This window comes from Engystomops pustulosus, chromosome 10 (assembly GCF_040894005.1).
Source record: "Engystomops pustulosus chromosome 10, aEngPut4.maternal, whole genome shotgun sequence".
Classification (NCBI taxonomy): Eukaryota; Metazoa; Chordata; class Amphibia; order Anura; family Leptodactylidae; genus Engystomops; species Engystomops pustulosus.
The window spans coordinates 24,323,086-24,341,880 of NC_092420.1; the positions used below are offsets into that span (position 1 = coordinate 24,323,086).

The 18,795-nt window shown below is 42.2% G+C and overlaps 1 protein-coding gene across 1 annotated transcript in view; it reads left to right on the forward strand.

Annotated features, from left to right (window-relative positions):
- The window catches only part of DCP1A (decapping mRNA 1A), a 43,121-nt gene continuing 24,326 nt past the window's right edge, over positions 1–18,795 (forward strand). The window contains exons 1-4 of the mRNA XM_072126713.1: positions 1–314; positions 2,768–2,808; positions 3,716–3,843; positions 17,368–17,434. Coding sequence (XP_071982814.1) covers positions 180–314; positions 2,768–2,808; positions 3,716–3,843; positions 17,368–17,434 — 371 coding nt within the window. The 5' untranslated portion in view covers positions 1–179. The remainder of the gene's footprint in view (positions 315–2,767; positions 2,809–3,715; positions 3,844–17,367; positions 17,435–18,795) is intronic.

Here is an 18,795-nt window from a genome sequence, read left to right on the forward strand (position 1 = left end):
CCACATTGACTTCCTCCCCTCCCGTGTCTCCTTCGTAGGTTTTGCTGTGTCACATCATCACCTCTGCAGAACCTGCCATGACTCCGGCCGGAACCGATCTCCGAGCGGAACGTCGCGCTCAGTCCTCGGCTGCCGGGGGAAGAATTAATACGGTGCGCGCCCCGGCCTCCTGAGCCAAGATGGAGGCGAGGTGTAAAGTGGAGCATGAGATGAGTTTGGCCGCTTTGAAGAGGAATGACCCGTACATCAGCGGCATCATGGACGTCTCCGGGCAGGTGGCCCTCTATAGCTTCAGCGCTAAGGCTAACGAGTGGGTGAGTGAGGCGGCACCGCACCTGTACCGTCACCAGGACACAGCTGTCTGTATAGCAGTGACTAGTAGTACATGTCTCCACTCATGCTCTGTGGTGGAGATGTTTAAGAGCACAATGTGGGCATGAGTAGTAATACTGGTGGGTGCCTACATATTATATAGAATAGTGTGCCATAAGCTGCCAAGACATGAACAGTATAATGTGGCACCGTCTAGTGGGACGGGTATAGTATAATGTGCCACCGTCTAGTGGGACATGTATAGTATAACGTGCCACCGTCTAGTGGGGAGTGTATAGTATAATGTCCCACCGTCTAGTGGGACATGTATAGTATAACGTGCCACCGTCTAGTGGGACATGTATAGTATAACGTGCCACCGTCTAGTGGGGAGTGTATAGTATAATGTCCCACCGTCTAGTGGGACGTGTGTAGCATAACCTGCCACCGTCTAGTGGGACGGGTATAGTGTAATGTGCCACCGTCTAGTGGGACGGGTATAGTGTAATGTGCCACCGTCTAGTGGGTCGTGTATAGTGTAATGTGCCACCGTCTAGTGGGTCGTGTATAGTGTAATGTGCCACCGTCTAGTGGGTCGTGTATAGTGTAATGTGCCACCGTCTAGTGGGACATGTATAGTGTAATGTGCCACCGTCTAGTGGGACGGGTATAGTGTAATGTGCCACCGTCTAGTGGGACGGGTATAGTGTAATGTGCCACTGTCTAGTGGGACGGGTATAGTGTAATGTGCCACTGTCTAGTGGGACGGGTATAGTGTAATGTGCCACCGTCTAGTGGGACGGGTATAGTGTAACGTGCCACCGTCTAGTGGGACGGGTATAGTGTAACGTGCCACCGTCTAGTGGGACGTGTATAGTATAACGTGCCACCGTCTAGTGGGTCGTGTATAGTGTAATGTGCCACCGTCTAGTGGGACATGTATAGTGTAACGTGCCACCGTCTAGTGGAACGGGTATAGTGTAATGTGCCACCGTCTAGTGGGACGGGTATAGTGTAATGTGCCACCGTCTAGTGGGACGGGTATAGTGTAATGTGCCACCGTCTAGTGGGACGGGTATAGTGTAATGTGCCACCGTCTAGTGGGACGGGTATAGTGTAATGTGCCACTGTCTAGTGGGACGGGTATAGTGTAATGTGCCACTGTCTAGTGGGACGGGTATAGTGTAACGTGCCACCGTCTAGTGGGACATGTATAGTGTAACGTGCCACCGTCTAGTGGGACGGGTATAGTGTAACGTGCCGCCGTCTAGTGGGACGGGTATAGTGTAACGTGCCGCCGTCTAGTGGGACGGGTATAGTGTAACGTGCCGCCGTCTAGTGGGACGGGTATAGTGTAACGTGCCGCCGTCTAGTGGGACGGGTATAGTGTAACGTGCCGCCGTCTAGTGGGTCGTGTATAGTGTAATGTGCCGCCGTCTAGTGGGCCGCATGTAGCGTGACGTGCCGCCGTCTAGTGGGGCGTCTGTAGCGTGACGTGCCGCCGTCTGCCAAGGCATGTACAGGCCATCCCCTACTTAAGAACACCCGACTTACAGACGACCCCTAGTTACAAACGGACCTCTGGTAATTGGTAATTTGCTGTACTTTAACCCTAGGATGGTGGCACACATGGTGTTTTGAACCCGTTTTTGAGCAGTTTGTTAAAAAAATATGCGTGCATGTTGAAAGCGCATCAATTTTAACAGATTACTGAAAAACAGTTGTAGGCCGCGTGACATCAAAATAAATTATCCAGACATTTAAAAAATTATGAAATGTAAAGTAGACAAATGGGAAATGTTATTCAGCAATTTATTTAGTTGGTAAATTTATCTTTCGAATTTCGAAAATGGCAAATTTTTCAAAAAATCCTTTTTTTTTGTGTAAATAAATAAATAATCTACCCGCCCAGCAGCAGTTGAATGCGGTATGGTGCACCACCACTTAGAGGCCTAGCAAACTGTTCGCCATGCATACTTCTGATCACATGAAATCGCAGCAGCCTCCATAGACTTCTACTCCTCCCCATCTTCCCTGGAGACTAACACTTGCAATGTCTACTCCATGTATGTTTCTGATCACATAAAATCACAGTAAAGGACCTTATAGTCATGTGATCACGATTACATCATCTAAGTGCCCAATTCACTTATAACAGCAGAATATCATAGCCTGTCAATCAGGAACAAGGAGGCAGGGCAATGTAAGTTAATTCTAAAATGCATGACTTGGTGTATAACTCGCATCAGGTGAGCTGCATATAAGTTTACACACTGATTTCTGTAACATTCTGTAACCGCCATGGAAAGGAACCATTTAGGGATACAGACCATGCTTTTTAATCATAGTTTTTAATAAAGTCTTTATTTTTGGTGTGTTCATTTACATGACAGGTTCTCTTTAAATTTGACATGGATGATTTGCTGTGATTTTGTTATTTTTTTTTCTCGCACAGGAGAAAACTGACATAGAGGGGACTTTATTTGTCTACACAAGGTATGTATTAGCTGAGAACTACTTACTACTTTACCAGAGCTACACGTTTCCCTTAGTCGGTTTTCCTTACTTTTGTATTATGGATAAGTTATTTGGAGTTGATCAGTGAGATTGTGACACTTCTTGGAGTAAATCTCATTCACTTCTATGAGAACTGTGTGTACAGCCAGTCCCCGGGTTACGTACAAGATAGGGTCCGTAGGTTTGTTCTTAAGTTGAATTTGTATGTAAGTCAAAACTGTATATTTTATAATTGTAGATCCACACAAAATTTTTTTTTCTTTTTGCCCCGGTGACAATTGGAGTTTCAAAATTTTTTGCTGTAATGGGACCAAGGATTATCAATAAAGCTTCATTACAGACACTTTTAAGCTGATCATTGTAGTCTGGGACTATAGTAAAGCATCCAGAGAGCTTCACCAGAGGTCACCATGGGCAGAGGGGTCTGTCTGTAACTATGGGTCGTCTGTAAGTCGGTTGTGTCCTTAAGTAGTGGACCGCCTGTAATTTGTGACTGGATTGAGCTGCCTGCTGTGCAGTCACCGATATCTTATTCTTATAGACAGGTTATTACTATAAATGGCTTTTAAAGGACATCTACTATCAGTCTGGTGGCAGATGTCCAGCATGATATGCTCATTTCTTTATGCACTAATCCGCACAGTTTTTGGTGCATAAAGAAACTGCATATTTGCTCCTAAAAAAACTTTGCACGCTGGGAGCAGGAGGTACTGTTAAAGCGGAAGTCAAAGCCATATATTAAAAAAAATGTATCTTTTAAATTAACCCTTTTAATAAATACAATGAAAACTTATACAATACTTGTTGATACATTCGAAATTCTTAGTAACGTAAGCATACCTACTTTCTAGAGTGAAAAACCTCATCTTCCCCCTTCTCATTGTAGATCGGCATCACCGCAGAATGGATTTACAATAATGAACAGGCTAAATATGAACAATTTGGTGGAACCCATCAATAAGGACCTGGAATTTCAGCTGCATGAACCTTTTTTGCTGTATCGCAACTCCAGCTGTAAGTTTGCTGTTTTTGCAATAAATGTGTTTGGCCGCCGTACAAGTCTTGTGACATTTTGTTCCGTTTAGTCCTCCTGATTTTATATATACTGTGCATACACTCCCATTAAAGGCTGAATTAGAGTTTCCATTATGGCAGAATTATGAATTCAATATAAATAATGAATTCAATAACAATACTCCAATTTTAGAGGGAAAAATGTATTTTTCCTAGGTCCACTTCAGTCTGTTACTCCAGCAATCTTATTACTTGTAGATGGAAAATCTTACAGGATAAGGTTGTGTGCACACAATAAAGAATAGTGGAATTTACCTAGCAGTGATTCCACAGCTATTCCTCAAGCAACATAAAACAGAAATAATTGCCACTGTAGAGTTTAAATTCTGCACCACAATCCACTGAAAAATAGTGAAATGTTGCGGATCATAAATCTGCAGTAGAAATCTCTTTCTGCAGAAGATTTTGCTTTATCACCTAGTTAGTTTATGGGATTTGGTTTAATACTATTCACGATGCGGCTATTGTATTACACTGCAACTTTCCAGTATAGAGAGACTGTATAACTGGAACAAAGCTACATGTCTCATTGTGTTGTTTTTTTTTTTTGAAAATTCTTTTTATTAATGATTCAGCACATCATAACAATAAATGTATAGTTCATCCTCTGTCAAATACAAAACTTTATACATTTCCAATACAGGCAGTCCCCTACTTAAGGACACCCGACTTACAGACAACCCATAGTTACAGACGGACCCCTCTGCCCACTGTGACCTCTGTTGAAGCTCTCTGGATGCTTTATTATAGTCCCAGACTGCAATGATCAGCTGTAAGATGTCTGTAATGAAGCTTTATTGATAATTCTTGGTCCAATTACACCAAAAATTTTGAAACTCCAATTGTCACTGGGGCAAAAGAAAAAAATTTTTCTAGAACTTCCATTATAAAATATACAGTTTCGACTTACATACAAATTCAACTTAAGAACAAACCTCCAGACCCTATCTTGTATGTAACCCGGGGACTGCCTGTATACACTTATTGTAGAGATCTTTAACAGATTAATTATAAATATGCATTAGAGATCTTTAACAGATGAATATAAATATACATTTTTCCTTATATTCCCTTTACAACTCCCAAACCACCCCCCACCCCAACGACTGGTGAATCCTAGATAACCAATGTCTATACTCTTTTCCTAATTCCACTACTCCCATAAGCAATTCATCTTACTCCTCTAGAACTTCATCAGCATCCATTATTCTCATATGGTCCATTCTAGTTCGCCACACTTGAAATCTAGGTGGATCTTTGTTTTTCCAATTATACAATATCATTTTACGTGCCATTAACAGACCTTTTTACCTTTTCTTGTACCAATTAGCCCAATTTCTGTTCCCAAGATACAGTTTTTAGCACTATATGGGACACTACAACCACTGGACACTCTGATGCCCTCTATTATTCCCAATATCGCACTAACTTTGGGCACCTCCATATCATGTGTATTAAATCCGCGTCTTCAAGCTCGCACCTCGGGCACTTCTCTTTTCCCGATTGACCGAATTTATTTAACATTTTTGGTGTGTAGTGTACCCTATGCATCAAAAATATTTGAGATATCCTATATGATAGGTTCTTAGTAGAGCGTTGTATCATACATAGTGAGTCATTCCACTCCTCGACTGATAGATCCGGTAGATCCTTTTTCCATTTCTCATAACAATATGGTGCATTTCCCTCTGATATATCATTATCCAATCCCTTACATAATTTTGATACCAAGCCTTTAGAGTTTTTTTTGCAATCTCATTGTGTGTAGGATCGGGTGTCGTGTCTCCCTAAAACCTACCTTTGTTAAAGACGCATTGAAGGCAAACCTGAGTTGGGCATATCGTAACCAGTCCCTATCCTCCAACTCAAATTCCTGTGTCATTTCTACCAATGTTTTAAATCTGTTCCCGTAAACTATCTGGTGCACATATTTCACCCCTTTTTCACACCAAAACCTTAACCCATCCAATGGGGCTAGAGTCCACTCCCCGTTGCCCCACAGTGGAGTTTCCTTTATAAAACTCTCCCATCCTAAATCTGATTTAATTTTTTCCCATACCCAGTGCATCAACGTGAACAGTGGATATTGTTCCTTAAATTCTTCCTTAGCCAAAACTCTTGACTCCAATACACTCCATATATTATATCCCTCCAAAAAATCATAATCCCTACCAAGTGCATACCTAATTTTCATAATGTCGCAATCCATAATATTTTTGTAATTGTGTAGTAATAAAGTATTTATTAAATTCGGGAAGAGCTAACCCCCCCCTATCAATTAGTGCATATAATTTCTTAAGACTAATTCGTGCCCTTTTTCCCCCCCAAACCAGATCCCTCAGGAGATTCTCAAGCAGCCTAAAACCTTTTTTCGTTATTACTGTTGGACTGTTCTGAAAAACAAACAAAACCTGAGGCAATATTACCATTTTACAAATAACCAACCTAGCTGCCATCGGCAAATTCATTTTCTTCCACATTCCTATTTTTTGTCTTATTTTATTCAGCATGGGCTTCACATTCAAATTAACATAGTCCTTCAAGTTCTTGCTAATCACTATGCCGAGATACTTCAATTCAGATACCCTGTTCAATTGCCCAGTATTTGGGATTTCTCCAACAGTGTCATCCAACAAGAGATATGAGGACTTGCTCCAGTTAATAGATATACCAGACAAGGTACCATGCTCACCTATGAGGTCAATTATAGACTGAAGCATATTCCCCGAGTCATCCATGAACAGGAGCATATCGTCCGCATATAAGTTCAGTCTATCCTCGTTCGGGCCTCTAACAAACCCTCTTAACACTCCCTTGTCTCTTAATCTACAGGCCAGGGGCGCCAACGCCACCGCGAACAACAGGGGGGACAGGGGGCACCCTTGCCTTTTTCCCTATGTAGACTCAGTGGAACCGAGGCCTTCCCATTAATGCTTACTCTCGCTACAGCCCCGCTATATAAGACTCTGACCTATCTAATGTATTGAGGGGCACATCCCATCCTTTTAAGGACAGCCCAAATACAGTCCCAGCTTTGACCGCATCCAATGAGACCAACATCCTCTTGCCCTTTATCTCACATGGTGTCTGTATATTCCACCAGGTTTTTAAAATATTATTACGGACCGATCTCCCTGCCATGAACCCTGTCTGGTCTTCGTGCACCACACCCGGTATAACCTTCTGTAGCCGATTAGCCAGAATTTTTGCCAGTAATTTGTAAATTCTGCACCACAATCCACTGAAAAATAGTGAAATGTTGCGGATCATAAATCTGCAGTACAAATCTCTTTCTGCAGAAGATTTTGCTTTATCACCCAGTTAGTTTATGGGATTTGGTTTAATACTATTCACGATGCGGCTATTGTATTACACTGCAACTTTCCAGTATAGAGAGACTGTATAACTGGAACAAAGCTACATGTCTCATTGTGTTCAATCCGATATTATTGGAGACGGTACAATTGAAGGTGGCAATAAAGGGGAGACTAAAATTTCAAGGATGTCCAGGTGGTGGTTGTTCTGGCATGAAAGAGTGAATTTAATGGAGAAGGTAAAAAAGATGAAAAGTTCGATTCTCAGTTTATCTGGATAATGGGACAATATAGATAAGGGATGTTATAGGGAACTACAACTCTGAACATGTCCAGGGTGATGTATGGACAAAATAGAGCTGGTGCATAACGTGGGTGGGCTACAACACCTATCATGTTCTGGCTGCGATTGTGGGCTTCAGTAGGACATTACATTGAGGGTTGCAAAGCGATAGAACTACAACTCCCAGCGCATTTAGTACACTTAAACTACATTCACATGACCTTGCCTTTGAGGGTCACGGTGCAGTGAGCACTTGGTGTCTCACCACATCGTGACTGAGCCAGGCCACTTGTCTTCCTATGGAGACGGCTGTGGTGAGGATCACTCGACTGCACCACCCAGGGGCTATACAGTCGTGTGAATATGTCCTGAGTCTGTGATGTGACTGATCATGTAGTAATTACAAGATTACAGGACCTTCTGCCACCTTACGCCATTTTCCTTGACAGCTGGTTGACAGCCCTTCATGGGCTGGTTCCATGTTGGTGACATTTGCACTTCCCTACAAAACTGATCAGATGTTTGCTTGTGCTGTGCTATCTGTACGCCGCACCCTCCTATTAGACTCCATAGGCAGTGCATCTGCAGTTAGTTCCCTGACTGAATGTAGCTTTCTATCCAAATCCCTGGTAGCAAACCTTTGGTAGAGTGAAAGTATTGAAAAAGTTGATACATCTGCAGTGATACTCTCCAGCAAAAGTGGTGCAGTGTGTGTAAAACGAATGCCTACTGTGTCATAGGGTCAGAAGGGTCAAAGAATGTAAAGTTGTTTTTGCTGCTTTAAGGTCATCTTTAAAGGGGTTGGCCACTCTTTTACTGCCTGTACTACCTTAATAATAATCCTTGAATGTTCATCAATTGATTCACCCATCCTGCTGCTTACTTTAGTGCTGTTTGCAAGCTTCTGTGGGTCTTTGTTTACATGTCTGAGCTCTGCTGAGTATGAGGGGCTGCAGAAGGAGAATTATGGCACATCCTGCTCTCCCCGTCAGTCAGTCAGTGAGATGGACTGTAAGAAAAGTAGACACAGTGGGAGATGCCATGAGGACGGGCTGGGGCCGTGAGGGAGATATCAGTTTTGTATATATGCAGGGCGCAGCATGGTGAGAACAGGGGAAGGTACTGGTACATATACATGCTGAAACATGTCTAATGGAACAGATAAAGGGGTTGGCTTTTTAAGTTAATGTTTTTTTGGTGTTTTTTTTTTAAAGCACAAATGCAGCAATGGAGTGTTGGTGAAATCTAGCTTTAAAACACTCCAAAATGTACTCGTGTGTGCAACATGTATTATGGGTTTACTTTCAAAAGTGTCTCTTCCAGTTTATGAATATTAATGAGGTGTGCCGGTTTTACGGCATAAAATGTTTGTGAAACGAGCTAGCCTTAGGCCTCATGCACACAAACATGTAATTGGGACATGTGCTAGCCACTGCATGAGCGCGGGCTGCACACCATAGAGCAGGTCATATTCCTTCCTGATTTTGCGGTTTAGGCAGTCTCTCTTTTTCTGCTGTCATCATTGTGTTAGCGCCGCGCACCCACTGATAACACTCTGTTTGTGGTCTGAGAGCTGGAAGCCTTTAGCTGTTGTATGGTAGAAAAGTGTCTTATCATTAGGTGCTCCAAATGTGTCTCACAGCGGGCTCCTTGGTGATTTATTTAGGGCATTTTCATTAGAGCGTTGGATGTGTTACCTGAGCTTACTCTTTCTTAATATTCCCATTTGTACAACTGCCACATCTGAGCTACAACTCCATTAATCTCTATGGGAATGCAGGCAATGGCTCTATAGAGGTATATTTCAATTTTACGAAATCAATGCACACATAGGAGATTGCCTCTTTATTCTGCTCCTCACGGCCTTGGTCATGATGCTGGGGGGGGGGGGATATAAGACCAATATTACAGTGACCAGTGGGGGGGGGGGTGTCTCTGCATTTGGACTACAGATATGACGACTATAACCATCACCAGTGGATAAGTGGTGACAAATTCACTGTTTGATCAGTTATAAACCAATTTAAAGGGGTATTTTTGGATAACTGGAATACATCATGTGGTGCAAGGGTGAAAAATAAGTGTATATTTACCTTACTCCATCTCCCTCCATGCTAGGCCGGAAGTGTTGGCAGTCAAAGGATTTACCGCAACCAATCAGCGGCTTCAGAGAGTCACGGTGACATCCTTGTTTTTACACTCTATGGCCCACTGATGGACTAGTCTTCTGGCTCAGCCAGGAGGGTTTCTCAAGCAGGAATGATTCTTGAACCAGAAGCTGGGGCAGCGTAGGTACTTTTTTTTTTTTTCACCATCTACAGTGATTTCATCAGTTTTGCCTTCCTGTAGGCACCAGCAGAGGGAGCTGAGGAGTTTGCTGTATCACATTACATATGGTGCTACTGCTGATGGATCACACAGACTTTTTTTTCATTGCATAGGATTGGGAGCTCTAGGCGATAAGAAATTGCTTACAATACACCTTGTTTCAGTCATTTTTAATAAAACCATAAATTACTGTAATTAGTTCTTGGCATTCACTGTAGGGAGTGATGTGATGGGCTGGTTGTGCTCTGGCTTTGCTGCCCGTACCCTGACACCCGAGCGGGTAATATTGGATCTTTAGGTGGAAGCGTCTGCGCTGCTCCTGTTATCTGCGCTGTAGATGCCACAGGCGGTGTCAGTAGTGAAGCACAATGTCTCTTGATGTCTCCGCATGACACATGAAAAAGGGGTTTAAACACTGTTTCTATGGCAGCTGAGCTTCAGGCAAGCTGTAAACCGAGCGCTGAATATCTAACAAGTGAACGACGGTCTCTTCCTCTGTGTAGAGCTGCCGTCCTATTAGCCCATTTGTGCCACATCCTGTAGAGGAGCGATTAACCATCACTAAAGGAAAAAAATCCCAACTTGTATCGGTGTTTTATATAAACGTTGTTCTAAATCATTATTATTTTAAATTATGTATACATACAACAGCATTTTAAAATTTGCCATAGTAATTCCAGTTTCAGGCATCCCCCATGAGAATGTTCTAAGTATTATTGTCTAGGAGCTTTATTCTGCAACAAATAAAAGAACAAACTCAATATACAAAATTGTAATCGTTATAGAAAAATGTAATATGGGGTGGGGGGGGGGGATAAATAAGTTGTAATGGTCAAAGCAACGGGGGAGCACAGTCATGGTAGACTATAAAACTTATGTATATATTGTGTGATCATAACTATCATTACATAATGCTAATCCAAACCATTGGGAAGGGGATTGGCCACTTATATGCCTGGGGGCAGCAGGACACAGGACTTCCTTGGCTTGGCAGTCACCTGACCCACATCTCGTAGCAAACTTTAAAGGGGTTTTCCATTGAAAGAAAATACTCAAATTTCAATCACTTGGTGATAACACACTAAAGATAATTTTTTTACCCTTTACTTCACTATTTTACTCAGTTTTATTGTTGTTTTAGCTCCTATTACTTGGTGATAGTCAGTGTAAGATTCCAGGGTGTGGGTGGGGACTCTCTGAGCAGACACTTTATATTTCCTCTAGTTCTGTGAGCTGACAAAGTGGTAAGATTATCATGGTACAAGTTTATATACACATCTGACACATAGAAAGCAAGAAGAGACAGATCAGAGATGATGAGATCCATGAGATGGATATAACCCACAATGACAGGCAGCTCTCCTACATCTCTGCTATTCTACAACACACTAGATCCGCTGTGCCTCCTGCCTGTCTGTAGCTTGTAGCTCTCCTCATGCTGCTTCCATCACAAATTAGATTCTGTGTATAACGGCAGGAACTCGATGTGTGTGTGTGTGTGTGTATCAATGTGCATCAGTGAGTGAGCTCCTTCCTGGACTGCAGTGGTGAGGGGCTAGAGGTAGAGCGAGAAATGCAGCTCCACAGCTGTCACACACAAATCCAAGATGGCGTCCCCGAGTCAGAAGTTACAGGGTCGTGTCCAAGGTCAAGCTGAAATTGTCTACACCAGGGCTGGTAGAGACAGGTTGGACTTACATCTGTGAAATGCTGTATTTTTGTTAGTTGTGGATTAGAGAATGTGTGTTATTTTGTACATTTAGGAAACTTGTCTATAAGTGGTCAAAATCATAGTAGGGATGTTTTAGAAACCAAATGTCAAAATTAGAATCTAAATCTTTGACAAAGTACAAAAAGGGGATAGAACCATCAAACACAAGACAACAGAAATGACAAAAATATTTTTGAGAATGTATCTCCAAAATGATGCAATATAAGATGTGAGCCTAGAGTATGGACATTGTACCGAGTTTGATTTGTCATTCCCTATCCTGTTGATCATTGCTGGGAACACCACCGATCACAAGAATCTGGAGTGTTCTGCCTCTCCATACTATGGGAGTGCTGGAAATTTCTGCACATAGCACTCCTGCATATAAGAGAGTGCCAGAGACAGGCTAGAGCAGTGATGGCAAACCTTTTAGCGGCCAAGTGCCCAAACTGCAACCCACAACCCCCCTTATTTATTGCGAGGTGCCAACCAAAAATTAAAGCAGTAACTTATTGCTCCCTGTTCTTCAACAACGTTCAATCGTATTGGCCTCATTTTAGCTTCTTTCCAGTGTCCCTCTGTACACAGGCCAGCAGGAGGTCTTCCAAAGATAATTCGGCCCTGTCTACTCATTCTCCCTCTTCCTACATTCCCAGTTAGCGAAGTATCACATAAATATATGACTGGAAGCAGCATCTTTTAAGTTGCTTGGAACTGCAGGAAGATTCTTTGAGTCCTGTCTGGTGTGCTGGGGCTATGGCCCGGGTGCCCACAGAAAGGGCTCTGAGTGCCGCCTCTGGCACCCGTGCCGTAGGTTCGCCACCAGATGGAGCTATGTTTGGCAAATTCTAACAACACTCCCATACTATGGAATGGAGCATGCCATTCCATCTATCGGTAAGGTAAGAACCCTTGCTCTTTTGATCAGTTGGACTCTCACCGATGAGATGATTGTTACCCCCTAGGGAACAATCAAACTTGGCTGGTGCGTTTGTCCAAGGCATATATTGTAGCATAGGGAGGGGGGGTTATTTGACACCTACTGCATGCAACTAGTTGAAAGTCTTTTCATAGACTGTAAGCTCTTGTGAGCATGGCCCTTTTATTATTTTTTTTATATGACTGTCTGTACTCTGTAATGTAGTATTTTATTTGTATAAGTTCCTTATGATTGTAACGGAATATGATGGCGCTATATAAATATTATTATTTTTATGTCTATTTCCCACAATCCCATCGTCTCTGATAGCTCTGCCCAGCCTCTTGTGCTTCCAGTCCTCTGATAATGTAAGTTTTGGCTGATAATGTTATCTCTGTGTATACAGTCTGTTTGATAATGTAAATTAGATGTCCATGTTTCGCTCTTGAATAGCCCCTAAGTGCAGATTTGCCTCCTTATTAAATGTGAATTGGCACACGGACAGGGAGAAGAGCTTTGGCAGATGAATAGAAGTAGAATGTGTGGATAAACGTAATGCAGTCTTTGTTTTGTCATCGTAAATGGATCCGGTCACCTGTGGTGCCCCTGTGAGGTTTACTGTGTAGGAAGTTTTTTATGGCCTCACTCCTTCTGTCCATAATTCTGAGCTGTAACACCCCAGTCCTCATCTCTGAAGTACAATTTCAGGTCATGGGGTAGAGATTTAAATGCTCAGTGCACCTTCTCTCTCCATAGAATTGTATCTGATCTGACACCTCAGTGAGCGCCTGTCTTGCTGCTAGCAAGATGGAATTCAGGAGCAATATCAGACAGATAAGTAGAGAAGACCAAAGTTAGTAGACAAGGCAGAACTTTGTAGTGTTAACTTTGTGGGGTTTTTTTCTGACAATGAGGCTCCTAAAGGGGCTTGTCAAGGATCCATGTATTTTTGCAACCTAGCCAGGAAGGTGTTAGTTTGGTTGCAGACCCCTTCCCTGCCTCCTGCATCTGATGGGCTTGCTGGTTGTATGATGAGGAAATTGAAATTATAATGCCCCAGGCACATGACAGTAGGTGCTAAATGGTGGACACTTATTATGTATTATTTAGGGGTCCTTAAGTCGCTTTGAACTTCCTGCTTTCTGGATTGTAGCTTCTCCATGAACACTGGGAAGGTCTCCTCACACTGCTGTGCCTTAAGTTCTCTGAATCGAGCTCCTACGCTTCAAGTAGCGTACCGTCTTGCTGCATCCTTAAAGGACATCTACCACCAGGGTAAACCAAGCACAGTGACGTACTGGTGTGTGCCCCTCTGCCAGAATCTGTGCTTCTCCTATGATCTGGTTTTAAAAAAAAAAGAGGATTTTAGAATAATGCAAATGAGCCAGAGGAGCTACAGGCTCCATTAACACCTATAGCACCTCAGGGAAACTTAATAATAGATCCAGGCACTGTGACTGTGGTAACCGTGTATTTGTTATCTATGGCCTCCTACCTTTTAAAATTATGAGCCTAAAGGGGCCCGGAGTGTTACTAGAGTCCCTCTGTGCTGCAGTTTTACAGGTTGTTACACTGTGCAGGAGTACCACCACTCCCACGACGTCAACAGGGAAGTGCTGAGGCGGTAGAATGGAGACAAAGTGACATCCTGTGAATCTACAGCACAGAGAGGCTCTGGTAACACCCGCAGAGCCCTTCTGACTCCTTAGCATAATTATAAAAGTTGATTTAAGAAGGAAGGGGGCCATTGATAACATATATAATAAGATTACCACAGTCACGGTGCCTGGATCTATGAGTAAGTGTCCCTGGTTTATCATGCTTGGTGTTGATGGTAGATTCTAGTTCTCATCCTAGTTCACAGCAATTTTCCATTTGAGTTTGTGTTTGGCTCCTGACATTGAATATTTAGCAGTCACATTCATCCGCATGTGGATCTCCTAGCACAGAATAGCTGGAAGTCTGTATATTTATTTACACGGCTGCTCTCTTCACATGTGGATGGATTGTATAGGTTGTGTATGGGCGTTACATATGGCACGGTTTTCTGTGTATGCATTGTTGCTGTAAGATGTATGACATTGCATGCTTGTGCTGGAATCTCTAGGACTCCTTGCCAGCAGCACAGAAGGAGCCCTCCAATGTTGGCAGACAAATGCCGATGGGGGATCTAGTTCTGGGCTCAGCTAGTCAGCTCCTGGCATTCATTATTTTGCTGCCCATTAAGCTATCACTCCGCGTTCTTCATCTTCCTTTTTTTTTTTTTATTTCCCCCTCTTCAACGAACAGGGATGTGATGTACTTGTCTGCACGCTGCCAGATGAATGGACCTTTACTAAAGGATTCCTTATGTGGATAATTACCCTACAAACGTATGAAATGTATCTTATGGGAGGCGAAATACATGTATTGTGCTGCTTTCTCCCGGTCTCATTGTTATGAAGAGTGATGACCGTCCAATTATCCTTTGTCCTGTATGTATGTGTATGAATAGACGAAGAAACATTTTTCACATTGATTGTGATTAATTAGCATTTATCAAAGTTGTTAGGATAATCAAAATTATATACCAGCAAGACAATGAACAATTAAAACTCTATTTTTTATACAATAACCAAATAACACTCTTAACCCGGATTACAGATGCAAAATTGTAAGCATCTATACTGAATGCCACAGCACTAGCTCCTCCGTGGCAATACATAGGGAACAAAAACATACCATGGGGTTCTGCAACACACCATCACATAAGGATGCATCGAGCTGGCAATATAATCAATGATGTAGTTCTTACCAGTTCTGACATGTTGTACCAATCCGAATGTGGGCATGCTGCTAATCCACCAACTGGTCTGTATATGGTTGGAAGTCAGTTGTCGCCACCTCGGACTGTCCCTACCAACCAGGATGAACCAGAGCTCCCGCCCTTACAAGGGCAGTACCACACACTTGTCCTTCCACTCAATCCGGTGGCTGGTTCCTCTAATGTAGAGTAGCATAGCTCTTTTTAGGGCTTATTCTTTTGTGGCCCATAACTTTTATTAATTTTAATTCCCCCAGTAGCCCTTTTGCGTTCCGCCTATCCTGACATACTCTGCATGCGCAGAACGCAGGCCGCTGGCTGCGCAGTCTCAGCTCCGAAGCTGGAGCTTCTACGCATGTGCAGAACCCAGCTTCGCAGACGAGTGCATGCAGCTACCAGGCGCTGCGCGCTGAAGATGTCAGGATAGGCGGAACGAAAGAGGCTACTGGGACGCCCCAGTAGCCTCTTTGAAAATTTGAATATTGGGGGAATTAAAATCTATAAAAGAATTAGCCCTAAAAAGGGCAATACAACTCTACATTAGAGGAACCTGCCACCGGATCTACCTTAATAGGTAGATCTGTGGTGGTAGGTTTCCTTTACAGAAATCTATCATTTGTTTTCATGAATTTTGGACCAAACATGCTGTAGCTACGCTGATGCAGAAACATATCTTGTTTAATGAACTGAAAAAAACTACGGTGTAGATAGATAGATGGAGCCTTCTGGCTCTAGGTCTGAGGAGCCGAAACGTAGTGTTTGGACACGTGTGAATAAACTAGTACACTTTTTTTCACCTTGAAGTCTCGGAGTGCTGCCAATTTTTCCTATTTTTGAGTGCTGCTGCATATTTGGTTTAATATATAGAATATATCTTATTTATATAGGGGGTTTTGATGCTAAATATGTAAAATTTCATTCAAAACTGTATTTATCCCCAAAATAGTCAATTCTGAAAATCTGGAAAAGCGATATTCGATTTTTTTTAAGCCGCGTGACGTCAAAATCAATTATCCAGACATTTCAAAAATTATGAAAATGTAAAGTAGACATATGGGAAATTTTATTCGGCAATTTTATTTAGGTGGCAAATCTGCCTGAAAACGCAATGATTTCAGATTTCGAAAATGGCAAAAATGTTTTTGTTTTTTTTTTGTAAATAAACGCAAAACTTATCAGCCAAAATTTACCACTAAAATGAAGTACAACATGTGGGGAAAAAACTGTCTCAGAATCGCTTTGATAAGTAACAGCGTTCAAAAGTTATAACCATATAAAGCGACGCGAGTCAGAATCCAAAAAATGGGACTGAGCCTTAAGCTATAAACTGGCTGGTTAAGGCTTTCTGTATATGCTGGTCTTGTGCAACGAATTGTGGTCTGATTTTGCGTTCCGTATGCCATCCGTGTGTCATCCGTTGCGGAGCTGTCAAACAAAAAAAGAAACGTATGACATGTGATCAACTCTCCATAGAAATACAACCACCGCCTTAACTAATTACATTCCAATTTGTATAAAGTGTTTCGTCGCTGAAAATAAAATGTAAAAAACTGCGGCTGTGATGTATAAACTATGGAACGCTTCCCGGCACTTTGTTTGGACGGCTGTCGTTTTCAGTGAAGTGGGATTTGGGTTGTGGCTCTGGATCTAGTAGGACTTTGTGTGATGGAGGGGAACATCGTGACACGTAAGGTGATTTGTTGGGGTTTTTGTAATGTCTGAGTCTTGTTTGGAAAAGTAAAAAGCAAAAAATAAAAAGGGTAAGGAGACTGCTCAGCCTCATGCTTTACAGCGTCAAGATGATGGCGGCGCTGACACAGAGATCCTGTACAGGTGGTGGCTGAGACTTCTAACGCTGCCTCATATTACAATGGTCTAGTCACGCAGAAGAGCAAGAAATAAAGTTAATAAAAATAATCCATTATAACAAAATGTCTGTTGATTCCATCAGGAGTTCCGTAAAGTAACTCTGTATTATACTCCAGGATTATCATGGGCTCTTGAGTCTGACAATGTGCAGCTTGTTATCTGGTGTGGCTGGAGAAGACACTTTTGGGATGATAGCCATGCTTATCTTATGTTTTTATGTGTCTCTATCTCTTTCAGTGTCCATTTACAGTCTCTGGTTTTATGACATGGACGACTGCCAGAGGATAGCGAAGCTGATGACCCAGTGAGTACGATTGTTGAGTCTCCTTCCTCTTGTGGTCATGTGTAATGGCTGTGGTATGGAGATGGTCTTAAAGGGAATGTGTCACTATTTTCTATTTTAACTTTTTTTTTTTTTTCATTTTTAGCCTTCAGTTTTAACACTGTCCACCAGGGTTAATAGGCTGATACTTGCCACTTATCAACAGTCACCTACTTTACATCACATAAAAGACAAATGGGTTTATAATAGGAGTACCATGTATTTTGTGTGTGTGTAATATAAAAGCACTCTAAATGCATCAGTTGCTTATATAGAGAACTCTCCCTATAAGGCTTAATAACTAGTCTTCAGTCAATACCTGCATATGGCCTTTGGGCGGCTGTAAAGCGTATCACTAAATGCTGTTAACAAATCTTGTGAAAGATAGCTACCCCTATAGTTTTGTACAGAAGGTAGCAAAATTAAAAGTTGCATTCAGAATTGATTAACTCCGTCACGACTGCCATAAAGCAATATAGTTCTGATCCGGGAACATATCTTGTTCAATTCCTCAAGCGAGTGGTTTTGCTCAAAAAACGATTATGAAATTCAGGACCTTGGGAAAGCTTGGTGCAGGCTGGGGCCGTACATAAACACATTGCACAGAGCCTCCTGAACTTTCCAGACAGAACTAATTAACACGAGCAGGATGACTCGTACACAGCAGCTGGGGGATGGTGCAGCGAGTGATTACTTCTGTCTGTCAGGGACAACATAGTGATGTCCTATTACCGGCTTATGCAGGGCTGGATAAGGATGGAGCAGTGCATAATTGGGGTAAGAGGAGAGCACCGAGTGAGCCACAGGAGTGACAGAGCCTCATTATCATAATTTTATATTGGTTTTTTTCAGCAAAAACACTCAATGATGCTACAGCATTCTCAAGGCATGTTTGGTTCATAATGCATAAAAGCAAATGGTAGATTTCCAGATGGTCCACAGAACTGTGGCAGCTAGGAACACTATTCTGGTGTCCTTTTAAAGAGGAGAATCTGTTGCTAGGTTAAACAGAACCAGAGATATATACTGTTAGTTACAGTAAAAAATAAAATAATTTTTTTAAATGCAGGTCTCATTTTCCGACTAACTTTAAGAATGGATATTTCCGTTTTTGGGTACAGGGGGACCAGGCGTTATAGAAATAACGGTACAGCGGATCCATTGTATAACAGTACATCGGACATAAAAAATTTGGTGAGGGTGCAAAAAGGAAATAATACAAAGCTGGTGTAATTGAAGAAACCCTAAAACTGTAACAGACTGTGAGACAACTGGCTGGAGCAATAGGGATCTTTCGGCAAAGATGGCCTGCAGAATGTTTTTTTTGCCTTATTATCTCAGCA